The 18660-nt window shown below is 37.6% G+C and overlaps 1 protein-coding gene across 2 annotated transcripts; it reads left to right on the forward strand.

The window, feature by feature from the left end:
* Positions 1 to 13260: 13260 nt before the first annotated feature.
* On the forward strand, positions 13261 to 18660 carry RB195_003300 (uncharacterized protein; the record flags this gene model as incomplete). 2 transcript variants are annotated; one of them, XM_064200896.1, is made up of 6 exons in its annotated part: positions 13261 to 13452; positions 15108 to 15182; positions 15852 to 16047; positions 16110 to 16189; positions 16269 to 16386; positions 18476 to 18660. In XM_064200896.1, the coding sequence occupies 6 exons, from the start codon at positions 13261 to 13263 to the stop codon at positions 18658 to 18660; spliced, it is 846 nt and encodes a 281-aa protein (XP_064056777.1). The 2 variants fall into 2 exon arrangements, with proteins under 2 accessions (XP_064056777.1, XP_064056778.1); XM_064200897.1 differs by lacking the exons at positions 15852 to 16047; positions 16110 to 16189.

Here is an 18660-nt window from a genome sequence, read left to right on the forward strand (position 1 = left end):
AAATCATTTCTCGCAGATAAATGAATAAATAAATGGATATGAAAACAGGCAAAAATCCCAAATATTGTTTTTTTTCCTACACTTGAACTCTGCTAACATTACAGCTTGGAGAGTTTGTTCGAATACATAATGCTGAGGTTGTTTTACCTGTCCTAATACACTCTACCGCACCTAAGTAGGGTTTACAAGATCCGTTTCCAACGAATTAATCCATCACAAGCAATGAGAATGCTTCAGTAGAAGGTAGAACCAATTTTTCATAAACGCTTGAACGTTGAAGCCTCTGATTTCAATGTTTTCAGTTTGTTGTTTGAGAATTTCGCCGAGAACCTCGTGAGCAATTTTGCATCTTCGCAGAAGTTGCGCCTTATTTAGGAGGTAATGTACCTAAATGGGTTTTTTTCTAATTTGAACAGAACTTTGAAGCTTATTGTGTCATTGAGATTTATTTTATGTTCCATACTAGTGCTAGTTAAGGGTTCAAACTAATCTTAGGATACTACGCCACATTTTTGCTAAGAACCCATTTACATACATTACCTAAGCATTTAATTTTGGGCTTTTGCCAATGATGGTAATAAAGTTGATATACTCGTTTCATACACTCATAGTAGAGTTAGTGAAATGAAGAAAATATGGAACGGAATACAGAATAACCGTCGTTGGTATGGGAGTTACGGTTCCGTATCCTCCATATGTACCGATAAGCTAGAGATTCTCTTGATTCCATGCTTCTAATGTGTCTAAAGGTAGGAATGAATTGCTACCAGGTTTCGGCTTCGCAGCAAAGTCGGAAACAACAAAAATGTTCCGATTTGTCGAGCAGAAAAAAAGATCTCCATTAATAGATCATCTGTGTCAAAAGAAGCTTTATTACTTTATCACTCTTATGACATGTCGGTATTAAAGAACCAGATGGAGTTGTATGGAATGACTGAGTTTTTTTTAGGATTTTCAACGTCTCTGTCTACTTCCAGATGACTGTTCGCTAAGGCGATTAAAGGATAGAATAAATGGTGTTGTTAAATCCATCTGAGATGCTTTCGAACCAAGCCGACCTTATTTCGGGATCGATAGAGGTTTACGTATGTGTATGCAGTCTAGACCCTCGGATCTCCCTCACTAAAGGGATGGATAGAAACCTTGACAATGGTCAACGGGCGCCAACCGATAAAAGTTAATGTTTTTATCCTACCAGACAGGCCTGGTATCAATTTTTCGATCCCGGTCGGGCAAAAGGTCTGGGTGGCTCTAAGACGGCTTCAAGCCTCTTTCCAACTTCGCCACATCCGGCCACGGAGAAAATGGTTTGCATCAAGTGTTTTACATCTGCATTTTCTTTGGCATCATTGGGGAGATGTGAGTGGTTGAAAGTTTTCACAGTAGTTTTTCTATTCAGATTTTTATCGTGAGCTATAGGAAGCGATTGAACGCATTTTATCAGATAACCATCAGTCAGCTGACAGTTGATCAGCTAAAATCGAAAAGTAGTACGGTTAAATTTTATATCCTATAATCTGTATATAGTCTTGTATTGATATTTAGAACTTTAGACGGTGTAGTGCAGTCAGTAAGAGGTCCCGCTGTCGCTGCAGTATGGTCGGTTGAAATAATCGATTCCACCCTAGTGCCAACCAAACCCTTCATTCCTACATCCGTGACCCATCTGGGGTCAAGGAATTGGTACCAAACTTGTGTTTGAGAAGAAATCACAGATACATCGGCTACCACCGAAAATCATGGTACAGGTGTTTTGCAGTGAACAGGGGGAATTCTGAAATGAAGTGAACAATCCTGAGCGGAATAATTAACGCCAGACACTTTACTTTACACTTTATTTGCAGAGGTGTAGAGCAGTCGGTAGGGGGTTCCACTGCCTGCGCGGTCGATCGGAGGTTCGAATCCGCTCTAGCGCTCACAAATCCTTTTATCCCTTCGGGGTCGATAGATTGGTACCAGACTTGTCTGGGAGGATAAAAACACTGACTTGACACATCGGATAGCCTCCGCAAGGCATTATGTAGGCCAATTATTCATTCGTGAACTTCAAACGATTCTGAATTGAAGTGAACATGGTGGCGCATCCCAAGCGGGTTGATTAACGCCAGACACCTCATCTTTTATCATTTTATCTTCTAGTTGATGAATATTCCAACAATGTACGAATTAAAGTGAATCAACCACCACTTTCAGACGAGATAATGTTCTTCATACGAGTTATGTCATATTTATTTTTTCATATCATATTTTTATTACCAGCATTTCTACGGTTTCAGCCGTCAATCTCCGAGAGAAAACGATTCTAAGCATGCGAGCATTGATTCACATGGATTCTGTGATAGCATAGCACATTAATTTATGTTTTAAAGGCATCACTCCACCAATCTGGAGTGGTACGGATTCCCGGTGGAGTTTTCGTATACGGGATCGTAGACTATTGAGAAAAGGGTGATTCTGTTCATTTCTTCCTAATTGCCGTTTGTAGAAAACAACCCAGAAGATACGGCTTCGGGCGTTCCGGCGCGCTATTTTCTACAAGGAGTTCGATTGGAGCGCGCCAGCCTTGTGCACGCGCCGCATCTTCCGCGCCGTTTTTTACGGCAATTAGGAAGAAACAGACGAAATCACCCCCTCTTCATAATCTACTATTCCGTATACGAATACTCCACCTGAAATCCGTACCACCTCAGATTCCTGGGGTGGTTCCCCTCGACAAAGGGTTTTGTGTTACCGGGCGACTAATCATGATATGGAGAGGATAAAAACAATAACGTTTACTAAATGAATGGAACTACATAGATTTCAGCTCACGTTACTGAAGCGCTGAGAGAAATTGGACTGTGATAATGACTGCGAGAAAAATAAATAGCTGTGATAGTGACAATGGATTGATAAAAATTAATATGGCACATTTACTAAGCGAAATCGGTTGGTCTTGACAGGAATGGGGAAAAAATGCTGCAAACACCCGTTGTTCGAAATTTATTGTCTGAACCCGTTGAAAATTCAAATATTATTGACCTAAAGGCATCATCCCACAAATTTGAAGTGGTGCAGATTTCAGGTGGAATATTCGTATACGGGATGGGAGACTATAGAAAGGGGGTGATTCCTTCCATTTCTTCCTAACTGCCGTAAAAAATGGCCCGGAAGATGCGACGCCGCACAAGGTTGGAGCGCTCCAGTCGAACTCCTTGTAGATAATTCGCTTGTAGAAAATAGTGCGCCTGAAGCCACATCTTCCGGACAGTTTTTTACGGCAATTAGGAAGAAATGGACGGAATCACCCCCCCTCTCTCCTTAATCTAAGGAATACTCCACCTGAAATCCGTACCACCTCAGATTCGTGGAGTGATACCTTTAAAGTGAGATGAAAGCGAGTACTCATATTTTCAATAATTAAAAGAAAAGAGTAGAAAGAAAAGAAAAGTTTATCCCAAGTCTGTGCACGCCGTATCATTTACATAGCCTGCTTCCGTATTTCAAATGTCTCGTGTGAAAGTTCCCTCGGCGCTCTCTCCGATCCGAAATGTTGTAAATGTCCGAAATCGCCGAGGTGATGATCCATACACTCTATTCAGGACGCCTCGCACTTCATGCCCTTTCGCATCGGAGGTTCACTGTAGCCGTACAAATCTATTCAAATCTGATGCTCGCGGATCATCTGTTCGGAGAAAAGTGAATCGGCCTCGAATTTATGGGAACCGCGTTGAAACTCTAGGATAGGAGCGAATTATGGTAGGAAAGAAAAACGTTGAGTGTCAAGATGCTTGTCACTTATTCATTGACTAATATTAAAAGTTCTTCATCCTGAAATTTTACTAGTAAATTTTACTAACATTTCAAAAAAAAACCGGATGTTTGTATTCGAGTACTTTCTTTGTAAATTTTTAGTAATTCTTATTACAAAAGACATGTATACATCACCAAAGCGAGTGCATGCAGATCACGGCTTGGATCAGCTCAGATTAGAAGCTCGGGAACCTCATTCTACGATAAAAATTCAATGATAGAAAAAAGCATCTGATGGAAAATCTTTGTATGTTCTTCGAAAGTGGCTAAGAGCACTGCGCGATAGTCTGTGAATGCTAGTTTTGAAGGCTTTTGAATAATTTTTTTTGGTTAAAAATTACTCTTTTATTCCAATTCTTTGCAGTGAATTGAAGTGAAAAAAAGGAATCGCAACTTTCGAGGGAAAAAGACGAAAGAGAAAGATGGAAGAGAACTGAAAAGGAATAAGTGACAAATACTCACAGCCAGAGAAACGTCGTGTTTTCGTTTTGTTACATTTTGAAGGATTTCAGGAGAAGTGTTCATATACGGCATAGCAGATTATGGAGAGGGGGGTGATTCTGTCCATTTCTTCCTAATTTCCGTAAAAAACGGCCCACACGAAAGGGCTTCGAGCGAGCTGGCGCGCTAATTTCTACAATGAGTTCGACTGGAGCGCGCCAGCCCCGAGCGCGCGCCGCATCTTCCGGACCGTTTTTTACGACAATTGGGAAGAAATGAAGGGAATCACCCTTCTCTCACTAATCTACGATCCCGTATACGAATACTCCACCTGAAATCCGTACAACCTCAAATTCTTGGGTGATGCCTTTAATAGCCAGACCGAGTAATTACGGGGTTCAAACATCCACGTAGTGCTCTACCCCTGCTACAGATTTTCTGTTCTAAGAAACAAAGCATATCTTCGTGAACCTGATTTGATGCCTTCGTTAAAAATTACTCGTTTCCGCTAAGATTGACTTACACATATCGTTAATACATATTTGGATGAGTCGATTATAAACAGTTGGGAGAATTGTAGGATGCGGATGGCAATATGAAGACGGAACTTTTCTTCAAACCAAAGATTATTTTTCTTTGTAAAAGCGCGAAAAAAAATCTAATGACAATTCTTTTTTTTGTCCGAACTCACCATCGAGTATTACGCTGAGAGGGCTCACAATTCCCAAATATTTCCCTTGGGAATCACAGTGAAGAAGTACAAAGTAGAAAGGAGGAGGAGGAGGAGGAAAGAGAGAGAGAGAGAAGAAAAAAGGAGGAATGGCATGCTTGAAGAGGATGTTTGATCAAATTAGGGCTAAGATGAATAATAAACAATAAAATGTGCAAAATGAAAAGTTAGTAATAATTAATGGATGCTATTTTGTCACGAGTGCCTGTTATTTTCGTATGTTTGTCCTCAGGTTCGTCACGCTAGGATTCCTCTTCTAAGTGCATATCCAGTGCTGTGATCCAGCTTTTTATTAGCCTTTTCGGCAATAAAATTTGTCGTCGCGTGCGCTGCGGTACGTAATAGCTATGCGTGTAGTCAAAATCAAGTTCAGCAGCAAGTTCACTGCTATGCGCTCTCGACATTTCACGCAATCGGACTCGATTCGCGCATTCTAATCTCTTGCCCCGCTAGCACCTGAACTCTTATCTCATCGACGATCTTTTATCCAGTTCATCAGCCTAGCCTGAATAGTTAATATACCTATATAAAATATAATAATTCATAATTAATATAATTAATTGATTTATTCAATCTTTCCATGTAAGAGGCAAAAGTTTAAAGAGGTATAATTTATTAATTTATATACATTTATATTTATTTATTTTATTTAATTTATTAATTTATATACATTTATATGTATTTCAATAACACAGAAACATCGGTTTATGCACCTAGATACACTCCTTCAGTGTCTTCACTGTGGACAGTACAGTTCTTTGAAGTTAGCTGCCAGAAAATCAGTATGGAAAAACAAACAAAACTAAGAGGACTACCTGCAGAACATGCTGATTTATAAAGTTCAAAGATGTGACCATTTTTGTATATACATATATGTAGATAGATACAAAACCCTTACAAAACTAATAACAACATCGAAGATCAACGATCGCATAATTGACTAACTCAGATATTCATAAATGGTCTAACCTAGAACCAAACATCTTCAGTTGGTGCGGAAATTACCGTCATTTTGTTTTTAAAAAGTTTTTTGCTCTTTGCTAAAAACTTCTGTTTTAGCCCTTATAGTTTGTTTTTTGGTTTTTTTTTTCTTAGTTTTACAAAGTCTCAATGTCGAATTTTATTCAAAAGAAAGGTTGATCTTAAAAATTCAATTATCTAAATAAAAAATGATTTTTGCAAACAGGCACGGCGCCGTTCTTAATGCATGTGAAAATCGAATAGATTAAAAGCACTTTTTTTGGCAGTTGTGATAAAAAGAAATTCTTCCGCCGAAAAAAAAATACCAAGAAATTTTACAGGAACCGAATAATTGCATGGAGATTATCATGTTCCTGAAGTATTTTAACCCACTTTGGCCAAGTAAAAGTCGCATTTTGCAGAAAATAAAAACAAAGCTGTTTGACTCACTGATCGTTGTTTTCTTTTTCCCATTCTCTCGCTCCATTCCAATGATTCAGATTTCAAATTCAAAAATTCAATCCAAGTCCTCAAGCTTGTGGAGTAATTTTGCAGAAAAATTGCAGTAGCACCTAAAAGCATCGCTAATCGTTTCTCCTGACAATGTACAAGGCATGTCCATGCGATTCATAGCGTAATGTCTATACGACCAACCAGGGAAACGAGGTACAACACTCAGCCGGAAGTGGACTTTAAGGTATTGCCCATGTTCGACTGTCTTTGAATCTTGGCATGTTGAAACGCAGTTTTTAATTGATTTTCTTGAGCTTTAGCCAGAACTTTAAAGAATTTTAAAGTGTTTACCTCTTAAGGGTTACTAATTTTTCGAAAAGAATTTCTTTTCTCACCCAATAACCCAAACAATGACAGAAAAACCAAATTGACTAGAGGAAAATCGAGCTCTAAAAGACTGACTTTTTCGAAAATGAAACTTTTAAGCCAAAAAAAAACAACTCGTTAGAAATTCAGACATTGAACAGATCGAAAGACCTCAGTCCGGCTAATTGACTATTTCGCTTATCAGAAGCATGTAATGGTGTAACATAAAGTCCTTAATCGGGTGTCTTCATCCGAATATCCAGCTATTTCCGTAATGAGTTGCGGGCGTGGCTATCGTCGTATACGATTGGGCGTAACACAACCGCAATGACCATCACCTTGCATTGGTCATTCAGAATTTTTCACCACATATGAATGGCTGTTGAGGGAGTTCTGCTTGCTGCTTGAATTACCTGAATTTTTTTTTTCTTTGTTCAAGAGATTTTCGCTTGAATTTGTTTCCTAACCATGTTTCCTTTTCATTTCCTGTTTTCCGTTCAGTCACATTCTCTTTCTATCACCGATTGATTCATGGTGTCATTACGATAGAAAGATTGAACAAAGAAACAGTTTTATATCTTCTCTGAATCTTCAAAACAGATATTCAGAGTTAAAAGTAACACCGTTGAGATTCCTACTCCCCCTGACGGACTTCCCCTCCTACGAAAGCGCATTGGGTTATAGGAACTGTGTTCCTATAACCTCTATAAAATGAGTAATAATAAATAATATGTAAATAATATGTAAAATAGAAGCTCTTAAAAATACAAAAAAAATATTGAAAAAACCTGAAAACAATTCAACCAACTCCCTAACAATTCGACTTGATTTCACATAGTTGAATTTGATAAGAAAAGATTTTTTAGTAACATTCTTTTAGTTTTAGTGGTATTTTTTCTTGTGATTCCCTCATGGATTTAGCATCTATGATCGATTTCTCTAGCAAAGACTCTTATTCATGGAAATCGATTATTTATCATTTATCAACAAAACCTTAGTTAAATAAACTTAACATTAACTTAAAAAAATTAATTAATAAGGTGACGGTACTGAGTGTTTCTTTCGAAATAACTCAACGTTTTTATCGGTGCCTATTTAAATGAGCATAAGCAGTCACTGTGTCCGCCTTTTTGTATTTATTTTTATTTATCTTTTTTGTATTTATTATTTACAAGAACGATCGATGATGATTTTAGCCAAAATTTTTGCTACTCTTAATGATCCTAACGCTGACTGTTCTATTCGAAATGAAAATGACACTGTTTTCCTTTAATCGTAAAATTGAAGGGAAAACTATGCATACCGAGAATAAGCTCTACATTTTTGTTTCGCTGTACGTTTCATAAACTCTTTCTTCTCCCTATTTCTTTTCAACAGGAATATTTTATTTACTGTTAGTATTATTTGTTTATTTAACATCCATAGTTAGCAGTTAGATAAAGTAAACGTTTGAAGTAGCTAAAAATGTACTGGAACGAAATCTGGTGATTTCTAGTAGACATATGTCACTTTCAAAAATGTGTGAAAACACAATTTATCACTTATTTTAAGAAAAACTATCTACATATACGTATCCACGCACCGAGTCAAGAAGTGAAATTTCACCAAATCCATTGGAGATTCCTCAAAATTTAGGAATTATAGGGTACATTCAGGCCCGGTTATAGCGTTGTCTGCACGAGGTTCGGTTGCCACTGCACAATCGACGATCCGAAACCGACCAGTCAAACATTTCATCGTCCCAGGATCGACAAACTGGTATCAGACTTGTCTGGAGGGATAAAAACGCTGACTTTGATACATCGGCTGACCTTGAAAGTCATCGTGAGAGCTGCACACACGAATGATTCTGAATTGAAGTCGGACGCGTAGGCGTAGCAATCCCGAATGGACGGATTGATCAACGTAATTCTCTATCCTTCAAGGTTTATTCAAAAATCATCTGTTAAAAGAAAAGTGGAGCTGATTTTTCGACGATAGAATTTTTTTAGTGCAAGTTTTTGTTTTTTTTTTAGTTTAGTTCTTTTGTTGTTGTTTTTTTATCATAGTTTTTGAAGAGAGAAAATACAAGAAATCAGAAAACCAAATCAAATTAAAGAAAAATCTCAAGGAAAATCAATTGCGCTTTTTTGATCAGAAGCTGGTTTTCAATATTTCAAAAGGGATGAAATCTAATATTTAAATGGATCCTTGCAATTATTTGATACATCCCGATTTATCGGGAAGAGAGTCTTGTATAAGCCATGAAATCCATAAAACGAATGGATATGACCACATATGCGTGCTTACATCAAAACGTGACAACCGTGCGATGAGGCAGTCCTACGAGGACTTTTTGTTGACCGGAAACTGGTTGCTGTGCCCACGTCTGCGCTATTTCTGTTTCTATCGCTTTAGTTTTATGAGCAGTGTAGTTTGACCACAATATCTCAATCCATAAGTTTCTCCGAAATGAAATTGCTATGTAGATTCATAATATATGAGTTGTATTCCATTTTTCGAATGTGAATTGAACTATGAAAGTACCGTCGCCTTTTATTTAGAATACAATATATAATATATAATACTTTATATGCATATTATATATATTATTTATTTATTTATTTTTTATTTTATAAAACACTGCGAGTTCACCGTTTGGTAGCACTTTTCTACAGTCAACCACAAAATTTTCGGACGATGGCATCTCTCATTAGGTGGGGTTACTGGCAAGTTTTTGGGCATAAGAAGATGCTATCGCCTCACATTATCCAGAAAAACAAGTGAGAAATGTCAATCTGTGTTTTCGCTACACCGGTACTAGCCTATGTTTGTACACGTTCAAAAATTTCAACATTAAAAATTTGAAAAAAGATTGAAAAAAATTAGCACTTCGCGTTACGTTTCCGTTAGACTTCCTATTTTCGGGTTGGCGAAATGGAGGGACGTGTTAAAAGATTATTTTAAAAATTTAAATTAATAATTAAATAATTTGATAATTTAAAATAATTTTAAAAAGTAGTTAAAGACCTGTATTTGAATCATTTCTAGCCTACTAATTCCACCTCATCACTGATTCTTTGATTTCGTGTATTGGAAGTTCAAAAGCAATCTTTTCACGAGACCTCACAGGCCTCAAACCTCCTTCTGATGCACTTACCTCCGGTTTTCGGTTCGCATCCTCTTAAAAACGACTTCTTCAGAAAATTGCTTACATTTATTCTTTATTTTTCGTGGTTTTCGTTTTTTTGTGTTTATAGAGGTGGTTGCAGCTGCATTGTTGAGTTGAACCAATTCTTCGTATCCACTCTTTTGTGTGTGTGGGGTCTTTCTGTGGTTCTGAGGAAGGATGATGCTTGATGTGTGAAGAAATAGAACCGGTCAAGTCGCTCTTAAAGTTGTTGTAGAAATGGAGGCTAGATCCAGTGCATTAAGCCTAATTAGCAACAGTTTTGATCCAGTTGCCAGACTAAGTATTTTTTTTTAACGAATTAATGGGGAGCATTTTATGGAACATCTCATTTGATGGTCACACTTTTCAAAATCAAAGAAAACGATATTGCATCGTTCCGAAGAATGGGTGTGGATTAGAAGAAGGAAGAAGTTGTGATGACGGGAAAGTGGAGCGGGAATTAAAGGAGATAGAATTAAAATTAAGGATCTTTCAGAATTAAGAATGTACACAGAATCTGAGCTTTTTTTTTGGTCGGGAAATTCTATTAAATCGAAAGTAAATAAATGGTGCATAGTAGAGAAAATTTTTTCTGAAGTCTCCACTTTTAAAATTTTAAGGCTCCCGCGAATTATGTAGCAGTAATCTGCTACTTACCCAGGAGTAAAGTGGAATAGTATGTACCTCCGGGATTAAGGATAAAAATCCCTAGGAAAATATTTAAAATGTTAAGCGTGACGACATCGACCCTTTATTTTTTCTGGACGAAGACAGCTTACCAAGAACCGAAGATTCTTCATCTCTCCTCACTTGGACGGCTATCTGTTCCATCTCCATCATATTGAGGGCTTCATTGCTGATTAATTGAGCTATGCGATTGATCTATAGCCGTTGCGTATCGCCGTATCGCCCAACCTAAATGAGCTAATTACGTCCTTGATCGGTCCAGTGTTACGAATCCTCGTATATGAACGGATTTCGATGTTCCCGCAAGCTTTTTGGACAACCAGCGACTACACACTGATTCGTACGGATTGCAGCTAGAATACTTGTGGTACCTGATGCCGATTCGAGGTCTCTCTTGATCTTACTGTGGTGAACAAAGATTTCTTCTTCTGCTGGGAGCGTTTTCTCGTAAAGGCCCTCGTTTTAGCGAGACCAATTACCTAGTTTCCTTAAGAATAAAGTTTTGGTAGTTTAGTATACGATTTAAGCTATAAAATTCACATCTGAAGGGAAAAATCCCGAAAAACGCAGGTACTGATGATCTTTTAGACACAAACAAACTAATCATCGTAAATTTTTTCAAATAGTCATAAAATATATTCTTCTGGCTCTAAACCTCTCACTCTGACTTTAGCAACAAATTTGTTTCTTTTCTGTACTCACCTGGTCGAAACGATTCTTAAAAAGAATTTCCGCCATCTTAAATCATTATAATGCTGAGAAGTTGAAATCCTCCATCACCCGCTGCAAATTTCTACTGATAAGAATTCACTATTCGACATCGCAGTAGGATTTGGAGATCACACATCTGGTAATTACTGCTTAAAAGTCAGCTATTTTTTTACGGATACAACTATAGAGGCGCGATTTAACGTAGTAGGTTCCGCTATGGCGGCAGCATGGTGAATCGGAGGTTCCGCTCTAGTACCAACCAATCTTTTCATATAACCAATCTTTTTTTTGTATCTTTTCATCCCTCTGGGGTCGATAAATTGGTACCAGACTTGTTTGGGACACTGTCTTGACACTTCGGCCAGCCCCCGCAAGTCAGTTACACGTTCGTAAACCTCAGACGATTCTGAATTGAAGTGAACGTTCTGGTGGTGCATTCCAAGTGGATTGATTTTTGGCAGACACCTTATCCTTTTATCCTTTATTGGTTTTAGTTCTACCGTTGCGCGGGGTTTAGCTCTTCTTGATAAGTGGATATGTTGCGGAGAAGTTACTAATCACTAGATCGAATCCTGGACAGGTAGCTGCCAATCCTCTACACGAATGGTAATGCAATTAGATCGTGGATATTTTCCGCAAATTCGGATAGGATATCGGCTCAGGAAGATGATCGAGAAGAGATGGAGATAAGGATGGGATATATATGTACGTAAAGGTGAAAAGAACTGAGAGTAGAAAAAATCGCTTAAAATTCGAGAAGAACACTATGAGAGCAACAAATTCGTTTCTTTTGTGATGAAGCATAAAAACGTTTTGATTGCATCAACAAAATTTGAACTGAATGTGTGTTTAGACATCATTGGATGAAAATGACTGTACTTTCATTTGAAGAACCAAATCCACAACAACCTTTTCTTCTCTCCTTAACTTCAATCGCTCTCCGTGAAAAATAGTTGGAGGTAGTTTTTAGAATGGTTGAATTTTATTTGATTTAATTGAGTGAATTTGATTTGAATGATTGAATTTTATTTATTTATTTTTCAGTTGATTTTTTTAAATTGGGTTGGAGAAAATTCACAACAATTCCTTCTTTTTTTCTAAACTTCACTTCTTAGTAGATTCATATAATATCGTAACGGACGATGAACATCGATATGACTTCATTCGTCTTGTCTTCTTCAAGAAAAATAGTATACTTGTTCACAAATAAATAAATAAATAAATAAATAGATAGATAAATAAGTATGAAACAGTTTTCAAACAATTGTTTGAGGATTTTTCTTCACGACTTTCCTCAACTCCGTGTCATCAACAGCAGAATATCGTTCCTTCCTCACGTTCCAAAGTGTATGTGGCCTCCGAGAAGAAATTTTTGGAGCCAACGCTGCGCAGGGCTTGCCTTCGTAACACCGTCCGGGTCCCATACTTCGCTGAATGTCAGGGCAGCACTATATCTCAGTTTGAACCCATAAAAATAAAGAAAACGGAATGGATTTTTAGACGCTTCCATTTCCAACCTACAGGAAAACATTTAAAGAAACAGTTTTAATTGATAATAATCAGATAAAATGATGGAACAAAACAAAGGCTTCGGTTTGGTACTTGAAAATGAATCCAAGGAAAAACTGGAGAAATTTTCCTATTATCCAACCAAATTTCGCTATCCTAAATTAATTTCCGAAGAACCTTATATATATGCTGTACTGGAAAAAGTGTGGAAAAGGTTACTGTCTTATTACTGGTTTAAGTCACTGACGTATTATTCAAGCACTTGTTTCTATGTTTGTATATGTACATAGCATTAATTGCTTACAAATTGATGAAACTCCTCGCATTTGTTTTGTTTATGTTTATGTTTATTGTGGTTTATAACGCTTCCATTTCTTGATTCGCTGATCCTTCAGCTGCCGTTGATATCGTTTTTAAATGTTAATAATCTAGGATTTTCGGGAGCGAAGGCAGAGGAGGAATGACACGTCTTTCACTTGCGGATGAAGAGATCTATGCGCATGCATCGATCAGACTTTCTGTACCCGGCATCGTTATTTTCGTAACGTCGATACTTCTTACAGCGTTAGCGTTAAGCAACGTACGGAAGGAAATAGAGCCATGGGAAGGAAATAATGATACTATGACCCGTTATCTTATAGAGAATGTGGAGGTACGTTCACAAATACGGGGATTTGAAAGATTTTCATTTGGAAGGAAAAAAACAGAGGAAGAAAAAGTGAATATATTCTTCTTTCTGAAAAACATCCTTATGGAGATTTTGATGAACGTATGTTTAACGCTTTGGTGATGATTAAATCCAGCAAAACATGCCCTAGCATAGATGACATTTGAAAATTTTTCACTTTATTATATATATGTATATATTGTATTTTATTGCTGCAAATAAGGAGAACCTAATTAATTTTTCGACTAAATCATCACTCAGAAAAAGTTGTTTATAGTTCAGAATTGTTTTTACAGGTTCTCCGAAATGGTTCCTATTCCTATAATTTCACTAACCCTCAAACTGGTATCATCGACGCCGGCATCATAGATTCCTGGTTTGAGAATATTCTTGATGGAAAATATCGTTATGATTATGGAAATACTTTCAATAATTTTTGTTGGGTACGGTTTTCTATTTAGCAACAGAAAATTCGCAAATATTGAAGAGTACTCATTTTCAAAAACAGCAAAACGGAACTCCAGAAGTTTTTTCTCCAAACTGTCGCTATTAATCAATAATTGGTTTGTCTAACACATCTTAAAATCCTCTTCCTTAGAAAGATTCCTGTTTCTTGCTGATATTTCAGCTGCTAAATTCAAAAAGTAATTAATTATATAATAAATACATAATGTAGAAAAAGAGAGCAACATGTTAAATCTTATCTCTTCATTTCTAGATTTCAATCCCGATCCTATAATTTTGACTGGTAAATAGACGAGTAGACCTACTAATCAGTAGTATGGAAAAAGCTACGCCATTATTAAAACTTTAGTTTGTGAGGTGTAGAGAGTCAAAGCTTTGATTAAGCTGTTTAAGTCCTCAAAAAACAACAGTTCTCGTTCAAATTGAACAAAATCTTTTACCAATGGCTTCTTTTTCTACAAAATCTCCGAACGTTTTAGATTGAAATGATCCGAGATTCTTTACGGTTCGCGAAAAGTTCGCTTCAGTAAACAATTTTGAACTTTTGATATAATAAATTGACTGCAGCACATGACTCGAAGCTTTTCAAATTTGAATAAAACTGTTCATGACATGAACCAACGGTTATATCGCAGATAAACACTCAAGTGATAAGAAGTCGACTAAGGAGTTTTTTTTCGGAAGAAATTAAATTTTCAGAGTTCTTGACTGCTTGTCACAGCATAGTGCCGTTGAACAACCTCCTGAGATATTCGAAAAGAAACATGTCATAATTTAGTTTAAAACTATTTACGTTTTTTAAACTACTTAAGAGAATTTTTAAAACTTTCGACTTAAATTTTCTGGGCCATTCGCCTATTTTCAGATTCTCACAATTCTCTCTTTGCAGCTTTCGTCTGCTCTACTTTCTTTTATTCGATTACGCCTATTACGTGTGCGAATTCGAAAAAAAAATAAAAAATTAAGTTAAAAAGTAAAAATAAAGTAAAATAAAAACTAAAAGAGAAAAATAAAATAAAAAATTAAAGTCAAATTAAATGAAAATTTTGCTTCAGAAACTTTAGAACAAAGAAGCGTAGAACAGCGCCAGATTCTGGTGAGAAATGACCCTTACAAATAACTTTTTTCGTTTCTATTTTGTAGCTGTCTACTCATCGGAATCTTTGGTTTTCCAGAATCGCGAACAGATACCAGACAACGAATGGATGCCATCGTTATTTCGCTCAACACAGTTGTTTATTATTGTACAGGTGAGTCTTCTTCTGTTCACTACGGCAGTGGAGTTCGCATTCCGAAAAGTCGTCCAAGGAATAAATGTAAACGCCTCAGAAAACCGGACAAGGTTTAGGAATGTCCGAGTCCTTTTCTTTGTTACGTTTCAAACTTTTTAAAATAAAATTAACCGTCTAACAACAATACTTAAATGATTTGTAACAACATGGAGTTGAGGTTAAAAAGAAAGGAGAAATAAACAAACATTATTGGCAACAAAAACACTTCAAACAAGCATTTCTTGTGGTGAGAAAATAACTTGAAAATTCGAACATCCTATGTTTACCTAGATTCTTTAAAGGCACCACTCCTCGAATCTGCAATCTGCAGAGATCTCAGGTGGGTTATGCCTATACGGGGTCGCAGATTAAGGAGGGGGGGGGGGGGTGATTCCGTCCATTTCTTCCTAATTGTCGTAAAAAATGGCCCGGAAGATGCGGTTTCGAGTTCTGGTTCTGGGGAACTATTTTCTACAACGAGTTCGATTTGAGCGCGCCAGCCTTGTGCACGTGCCGCATTTTCTAGACCGTTTTTTACGGCAATTAGGAAGAAATGGTCGGAACACCACCCCCAGATTCGGGAGGTGATGCCTTTAGGGAGTACTTTTATTTTAAACTTCCAGAAATGCTCTCCACATCTATTTATAGGTGCCCATCCGTATAGCTTTACTACTCGCCATCAGTCATCGTCTTTTTCTTGTACGTGTGGCACTGAGATATAAGAATGTGATGGATTCACCGACGTTCACGAATGTCGCGACTCCATTACTTCTATCTATTGAGTTTTTGCATGTACTGACAACCTTCTTGTTCTATACTCTACATATTTGGCAAGATTTCAAATGTATGTACTGTTTATGCTCTAATAACTTGTAATCATCCTATACTGAATCAATACTGTTACAGACAATTTCTTCATTCGAATTTCGGTGATGATTGCATTAATGTCATTTGCATCAAAAATGGTTCTGTCGAATTTGTTGAAGGTGATCTACGGACGAATTTTTTTAACAGCAAGATGCATTTAGGCTCCTACAACACTGTAATGTAATGTGATTATTTCAGACAAGCACCACTTTTGCTATGATACGTGGAATTTTTGGAGTGACAACGATTCTTATCGTATCCGACATCTTGAACAACGTCACCAGTTTCACATACGCGATGAACTGCGATCAGATGGGTACGAATCCTACATAGTATGTTGCTGGTTGGGCCAGCAAAAACTTCTTTGCTAAAGAATGTTTCATGAGAAATAAGCGGTTGTGAAGCAATATATTGCCCCCCGCCTTGTTCGGCGATTTTTAATTTTACTTTTTACCGCTTTGTTCGGCGTTTGGAGAACAAAGGCAACATATCACAAAATCAAAGATTTTGGAGTTCCCAAGCGAGTTTAGCGGTATTGATGTAGCTCACGAATGTGGATGTTATCACCTTAGAAATCCAGGAAAAGACGTGCGAAACAGCTTCGCTCTTTTTCCGAACGATGCAAGTTGCTTTGAGTAGTCGAATCAAGCAGTCCGCAACGCGTCTACGATTGAGTAGGTTGGGAAGTTATGCTGCTTACCCGAGTTGTATCAGTTGGACATGAGAATGCGTAGCGCAATCGGTGAGAGGTTCGACTTAGGCAGCGTAGTCGATGTTTCGAAATCCCAACATATAGTCCCAATCCCAATCCCAACGTATATTGTATGTTGCATAGCATGATATGGGTAGGTATAGTGTAGCGGTTAGAGGTTCCGGTGCTTGCACGATCGATCGGAGGTTCGAATTCGCCCTAGTGCTCACCAAGCCCTTCATCCTTCCGGGGTCGATAAATTGGCACCAGACTTGTCTGGGAGGATAAAAACACTGACTTGACACATCGGCTAGCCACCGCAATTCATTGTATGATCCAGTTACACGTTCGTAAACCTCAAACGATTCTGAATTGAAGTGAATGTTGGGGAGCATCCCAAGCGGATTGATTAACGCCAGAAACTTTGGCCTTTATCCATTTATAGCATAGTAAATGTAGGGTGCACGCGCGTTCCTAAACCTTAAGCGATTCTGAGTTGAATTCGATTAATGTTCATTTTATCCTTCATCCTTGGATGGATGTCAGACAAAGGCGGAATTGTCTATTGCGTAACAAATTGCTACGTTGGGTACAGTGGGTCCGAGCGTAGCCAATGCCTTTTCACTCACACTTTTTTCCTGGATTATTAAGGAAAATTGAGCATGATCAATACAATCAGCAATCAATCAGCTCAATATGGAATCTATTGAATTCTTTCCCTTTTTATCTCTTCTTAAGATTATTTTCATTGGTCCACCCCAAAAGTTCCTATTCTTTACTTTCATTTATATTAAATTTTTTTGTAAGTAATCGAATTTTTGTTACTCTAAGAATAGATTCTAAGAAGGAAGAAAGAATCGAGAGAGGCACCATGCGACCTCAATTTTGTGAGGCTTGGAGTGAAAATGGGCCTACAAATTCTTCTTTTCAGTAGAATCTACTCTTTTCAGCCTTCCTTTGATCCATTTGACCGTATTCGGGTTGTTTCTTTTTGAATGTTTTAAATTTTACACTAAACTCTTTTCATTCCATTGTATATTGCATTGCTCTTCTACACTTTTTTTGAATGAGACAGAGTTATATACGTAAGAATCAGTGTTTCCTACACAGAAGAAAGGTGCGGAAGGTTTTCAAAAACGTCCGAAAATTTGTTTATAGAAAGAAAATTTCATAGAATATGTTACTTTTATTTTTTGCTGCCCTCAAGTTATTCATATTCCATGAATAACTTGAGGGTAGCACACCACACCACGAATCTGACGTGGTAAGGAAATCCGCAGGAAAAGGGATGGATTGTAGATAGGGAGAAACAGTGGGAGAGGACTCGGAGCGATGTTCTGCTCATTTCTACTTAATCGTCGTAAAAAACGGAGTGGGAACCGCTTTAGCTCCTACGAGATTAGATTAGAACACTCCTCCTTGTTCATGTTTGCGGTACCCCCAGAAGTCTTTAGTTTTACTTGAATAGACTGGTGAGAGGACATCATTGATCCTCGACCGCTCGCACTTGGATGCGGGGCGTGCGCAAGGGTGGCGCGTTGCAACTGAAATTAGTTAATATGAAACGGCGTCTTCCACGCCTTCTTCTGGATCCGGCAATCTATAACCTCATCTTTGGCTTTTCTTGCAAATTCCACGTTACATTCGTCGCATGCTGTTTTTAACGAGTTTTAGTAGCAACGAAACGCTACAACGCTTCATTACTTTCTTTCAGTTGCTCCGTATGACGCAATGTGCGAATATATCTTCTTGGTGATGATGTTTGCAAGTTACGCTATGGACATATTGGAAATGCCATCAATCCAACTTTGCGTGACTTGTTCAGAGGAGGATGCTATGGATTACAATCGATTGAAGATGGAAAGGAAAGCTGCACAGTTAAAGAAGCACAATTTATGA

Source organism: Necator americanus, chromosome IV (assembly GCF_031761385.1).
Source record: "Necator americanus strain Aroian chromosome IV, whole genome shotgun sequence".
Classification (NCBI taxonomy): Eukaryota; Metazoa; Nematoda; class Chromadorea; order Rhabditida; family Ancylostomatidae; genus Necator; species Necator americanus.